Source organism: Osmerus eperlanus, unplaced genomic scaffold (assembly GCF_963692335.1).
Source record: "Osmerus eperlanus unplaced genomic scaffold, fOsmEpe2.1 SCAFFOLD_679, whole genome shotgun sequence".
In the NCBI taxonomy this organism is placed as follows: Eukaryota; Metazoa; Chordata; class Actinopteri; order Osmeriformes; family Osmeridae; genus Osmerus; species Osmerus eperlanus.
In genome coordinates, this window is record NW_026911316.1 from 1 (window position 1) to 5,339 (window position 5,339).

At 55.7% G+C, this 5,339-nt stretch overlaps 1 protein-coding gene across 1 annotated transcript; it reads left to right on the top strand.

Annotated features, from left to right (window-relative positions):
* Positions 1–1,797: 1,797 nt before the first annotated feature.
* LOC134015881 (cingulin-like) lies at positions 1,798–4,722 on the top strand (the record flags this gene model as incomplete). Its single annotated transcript, XM_062455386.1, has 6 exons — positions 1,798–1,887; positions 3,232–3,315; positions 3,535–3,653; positions 3,776–3,884; positions 4,102–4,265; positions 4,578–4,722. Coding segments are annotated over 6 exons (699 nt in total), but the record flags the coding sequence as incomplete, so codon positions are not given.
* Positions 4,723–5,339: the final 617 nt, after the last annotated feature.

The following is a 5,339-nucleotide window of genomic DNA, read 5'->3' on the forward strand; positions in this document are numbered from 1 at the left end:
GAGGGGTGAGGGGAGAGGAGGGAGGGGTGAGGGGAGAGGAGGGAGGGGAGAGGATGGAGGGGTGAGGGGAGAGGAGGGAGGGGTGAGGGGAGAGGAGGGAGGGGTGAGGGGAGAGGAGGGAGGGGGTGAGGGGAGAGGATGGAGGGGTGAGGGGAGAGGAGGGAGGGGTCAGGGGAGAGGAGGGAGGGGTGAGGGGAGAGGAGGGAGGGGAGGAGGGAGGGGTGAGGGGAGAGGATGGAGGGGTGAGGGGAGAGGGGTGAGGGGAGAGGAGGGAGGGGTGAGGGGAGAGGATGGAGGGGTGAGGGGAGAGGATGGAGGGGTGAGGGGAGAGGATGGAGGGGTGAGGGGAGAGGGGTGAGGGGAGAGGAGGGAGGGGTGAGGGGAGAGGATGGAGGGGTGAGGGGAGAGGAGGGAGGGGTGAGGGGAGATCGGAGGGAGGGGTGAGGGGAGAGGATGGAGGGGTGAGGGGAGAGGATGGAGGGGAGAGGAGGGAGGGGGGAGAGGAGGGAGGGGTGAGGGGAGGGGAGGGAGGGGTGAGGGGAGAGGATGGAGGGGAGAGGAGGGAGGGGAGAGGAGGGTGGGGAGAGGAGGGAGGGGTGAGGGGAGAGGAGGGAGGGGTGAGGGGAGAGGAGGGAGGGGTGAGGGGAGAGGATGGAGGGGAGAGGAGGGAGGGGTGAGGGGAGAGGAGGGAGGGGGGGAGGGGTGAGGGGAGAGGAGGGAGGGGAGAGGAGGGAGGGGAGAGGGGAGAGGAGGGAGGGGAGAGGAGGGAGGGGAGAGGGGAGAGGAGGGAGGGGAGAGGAGGGAGGGGAGAGGGGAGAGGATGGATGGGTGAGGAGGGGTGAGGGGAGAGGATGGAGGGGTGAGGTGAGGGGAGAGGAGGGAGGGGTGAGGGGAGAGGAGGGAGGGGAGAGGAGGGGTGAGGGGAGAGGAGGGAGGGGTGAGGGGAGAGGAGGGAGGGGTGAGGGGAGAGGAGGGAGGGGAGAGGAGGGAGGGGTGAGGGGAGAGGATGGAGGGGTGAGGGGAGAGGATGGAGGGGTGAGGGGAGAGGATGGAGGGGTGAGGGGAGAGGAGGGAGGGGGTGAGGGGAGAGGAGGGAGGGGTGAGGGGAGAGGAGGGAGGGAGGGGAGAGGAGGGAGGGGGTGAGGGGAGAGGATGGAGGGGTGAGGGGAGAGGAGGGAGGGGTGAGGGGAGAGGAGGGAGGGGTGAGGGGAGAGGATGGAGGGGTGAGGGGAGAGGAGGGAGGGGTGAGAGAAGAGGATGGAGGGGTGAGGGGAGAGGAGGGAGGGGTGAGGGGAGAGGAGGGAGGGGAGAGGAGGGAGGGGTGAGGGGAGAGGATGGAGGGGTGAGGGGAGAGGAGGGAGGGGTGAGGGGAGAGGATGGAGGGTTGAGGGGAGAGGAGGGAGGGGTGAGGGGAGAGGATGGAGGGGTGAGGGGAGAGGATGGAGGGGTGAGGGGAGAGGAGGGAGGGGTGAGGGGAGAGGATGGAGGGGTGAGGGGAGAGGAGGGAGGGGTGAGGGGAGAGGAGGGAGGGGTGAGGGGAGAGGATGGAGGGTTGAGGGGAGAGGAGGGAGGGGTGAGGGGAGAGGATGGAGGATGGATGCACCTCTGGTCCTGAAGGAGCCTGGCTGGAAGGATGAATAGTATATTTATATTTTTTGTCATGTTAACGGTGCCCGTGTGTGTGTGTGTGTGTGTGGTGTGTGTGTGTGTGTGTGTGTGTGTGTGTGTGTGTGTGTGTGTGTGTGTGTGTGTGTGTGTGTGTGCGTGCGTGCGTGCGTGCGTGCGTGCGTGTGTCAGGACAAGCTGAAGCGTGTGGATCTGGAGCTGGAGGAGGAGAGGGGCACTGTGGAGCTGCTCACAGACCGCATCAGCAGGAGCAGAGACCAAGTACACACACACACTGATAAAAACGCACACACACACTGATACACACACACACACTGATACACACACACACACTGATACACACACACACACTGATACACACACACACACTGATACACACAGCAGTGTTGTAGTACTCCAGACCGGTCTTGGTCACGGTCACATTTTGAAGGTCTCGGTCTTGTGTCGGACAAAGAGGACTCAAGACCACAACTGCGGAATATCACTAAAAAGGCCACATAAAGCAATGTAGCTAATGATGAATATAAAGATATGTTACATCAACGTTTACTCATGGCAGCTGCATACCTCGTGTGGCAATGTTTATGTTGTGTCGGAACAGGAAGTGTTAGTGTTTGTGTTGGAACAGGAAGTGTTAGTGTTAGTGTTTGTGTTGGAACAGGAAGTGTTAGTGTTAGTGTTGTCGGAACAGGAAGTGTTAGTGTTGTCGGAACAGGAAGTGTTAGTGTTTGTGTTGTGTCGGAACAGGAAGTGTTAGTGTTTGTGTTATGTCGGAACAGGAAGTGTTAGTGTTAGTGTTTGTTTTGGAACAGGAAGTGTTAGTGTTTGTGTTGGAACAGGAAGTGTTAGTGTTTGTGTTGTGTCGGAACAGGAAGTGAACACTTCATAATGGTAAGTTAAACGCTGCGGTACCGCGCTCCTTCACTTGAGAGATGTGAAAGCAGAGAACGAGTAGGCCTCCTAATGCGTCTCTACGAAAAAGAAGAAAAATAACATGGGCTGTTTTGCCTGGCCATAAGCACACAGCACTACTTTAAGAGTGCTGTTTTTTAGTTCAAATACAGTTACAGATCAAATCTAACTTAGGATATTACCTAGTCAAACCCTACTGCGTGTGTATTTTGAGTGGTCTGGTCTTGACCCGGTCTCGCCCTGCCTTGGCCTTGGTCTTGACTCGGCCTCGACCCCTAAATGTCTTGGTCTTGTCTTGGTCTTGATACACTCTGGTCTTGGTCATGACTTGGTCTTGGTTTAGGTGGTCTTGACTACAACACTGACACACACACACACACACACACTGATACACACGCATACACACACACTAATACACACACTGATACACACACTAATACACACACTAATACACACACTAATACACACACTAATACACACACACTAATACACACACTAATACACACACACACACTTGAAACAAACATGGACATTGACAGCCTGACTTTTTCCTTTTCCTCTGTGTGTGTGTGTGTGTGTGTGTGTGTGTGTGTGTGTGTGTGCGCGTGCGTGCGCGCGTGCGTGCGTGTGTGTGTGTGTGTGCGTGTGTGTGTGTGTGTGTGTGCGTGTGTGTGTGCGTGTGTGTGTGTGTAGATTGATCAGCTGAGAGCTGAGCTCATGCAGGAGAGATCCTCCAAACAGGACCTGGAGCTGGACAAGAACGCCCTGGAGAGACATGTGAGAGGGGGAGAGAGAGAGGGGGAGAGAGAGAGGGGGAGAGGGAGAGGGGGAGAGAGAGAGGGGGGGAGAGAGAGGGGGAGAGAGAGAGAGAGAGAGAGAGAGAGAGAGAGAGAGAGAGAGAGAGAGAGAGAGAGAGAGAGAGAGAGAGAGAGAGAGAGAGAGAGAGAGAGAGAGAGAGAACAATAACAACATCTACCTGTCTGTCGTCCTGTGCAGATGAAGGAGCTGAGAACTCGTGTAGCAGACATGGAGGGCCAGTCTCGCTCCTCTGCCGGTCTCTCCCAGCTGGAGACTAAGATCCAGGAGCTGGAGGAGAGACTACACGCTGAAGACAGGTAGAACTACACACCCCACAATGCACCTGTTCTACAGCTCACTTCTGCTTCCCAGCACTGCTCCCTCACTTACAGTATCTTTCACGTGTGTGTGTGTGTGCGTGCGTGTGTGGGGGGGACAGAGAGAAGAACTCCTTGTTGGCCTCACAACGTCGTCTAGAGAGGAAGCTGAAAGACCTCAACATGACCTTGGATGAGGAGAGACACCAAGCCTCTGAACAGAGAGACCAGGTACACTCTCTCTCTCTCTGTCCCTGTCTCTCCCTGTCTCTCTCTGTCTCTCCCTGTCTCTCCCTCTGTCTCTCTGACTGAGGGCTGTCTTGCAGCTCTGTCTCTGACTGGGAGCTGTCTCTCTCTCTGTGTCTCTGACTGAGGGCTGTCTTGCAGCTCTGTCTCTGACTGGGAGCTGTCTCTCTCTGTGTGTCTCTGACTGAGGGCTGTCTTGCAGCTGTCCCTGCGTGTGAAGGCTCTGAAGAGGCAGGTGGATGAGGGGGAGACGGAGGTGGAGAGGGTGGAGGTCCTGAGGAGGAAGACCCAGAGAGAGATGGAGGAACAGGTGGAGCTGAAGGAGGCTCTGCAAGCCAGAGTCTCTGCACTGGAGACCGAACTCAAGTATGTATGTGTCTGTGTGTCTGTGTGTGTGTGTATATGTGTGTGTGTGTGTGTGTGCATGCGTGTGTGTGTCTGTGTGTGTGTCTGTGTGTGCGCTTGTGTGTCTGTGTGTGTCTCTGTATGTCTCTCTGTGGGTGCATGTCTTCCTGGAGGTGATATTACTTCAGCTCCCCTGCAGAGGGAGCTGTGTGACTGGTAGCCTGAGGGATCTGTCCTGTATGAGCTCTCTGTCACAGCTGATGCAGACATGGTGATGGTGATGATGATGATGGTGATAATGGTGATGGTGATGATGATGGTGATGTGTGTCAGGAGGAAGACCCAGCAGCGGCAGGTGCTGGACTCTTCGGCCCTGAGCTCTGAGGAAGAGGATGAAGACCTGTACGACCCCAGTAGCATCAGCTCCATTCTCACAGAGAGCCACCTGCAGACCAGCTCCTGCTAGGGGGTTGAGGGGGGTGGGGTGAGGGGGACGTATAGTAGGGGGTGGGGGGTGGATAGATGTAGTTTTTTCAAGCACTGGAGTGAAAGGGGTTCTTTTAAAGCACTCGTAGACACAAGCACAAACACACTTCACCATGCTGGAACACATCTCTCTGCTGGGACGCTGGAATTACTGGGGGGACATACAGGTGGACCAATCACTACTGAGATATACAGAATAACTCATCACTGGACCACACACACACACACAGGTACTGAGAAGAGTGTGTGTTGTCGACCAGTTACCTTTGGAGGTACACAACACACTACATAAGGATAGACCAGCCGAACACTCACAACTCTTTCAGATCTTTCAGGAAACACATGAAGGTACTGTAGACTTAGCATTGCTGTGAGTTACCTAGTGTTTGCACAGCCTTATCAGACAGACACACACTCAGAGACACACACACAGACACACAGACACACACACACACACACACACAGACACACACTTAGAGACACACACTCAGAGACACACACTCAGAGACACACACTCAGAGACACACCCACAGAGACACACACACAATGTTTTTCTATGCATTCATCCTGGATGGTACATGAACACGGTTTGAGCTCATGCTGTACTGT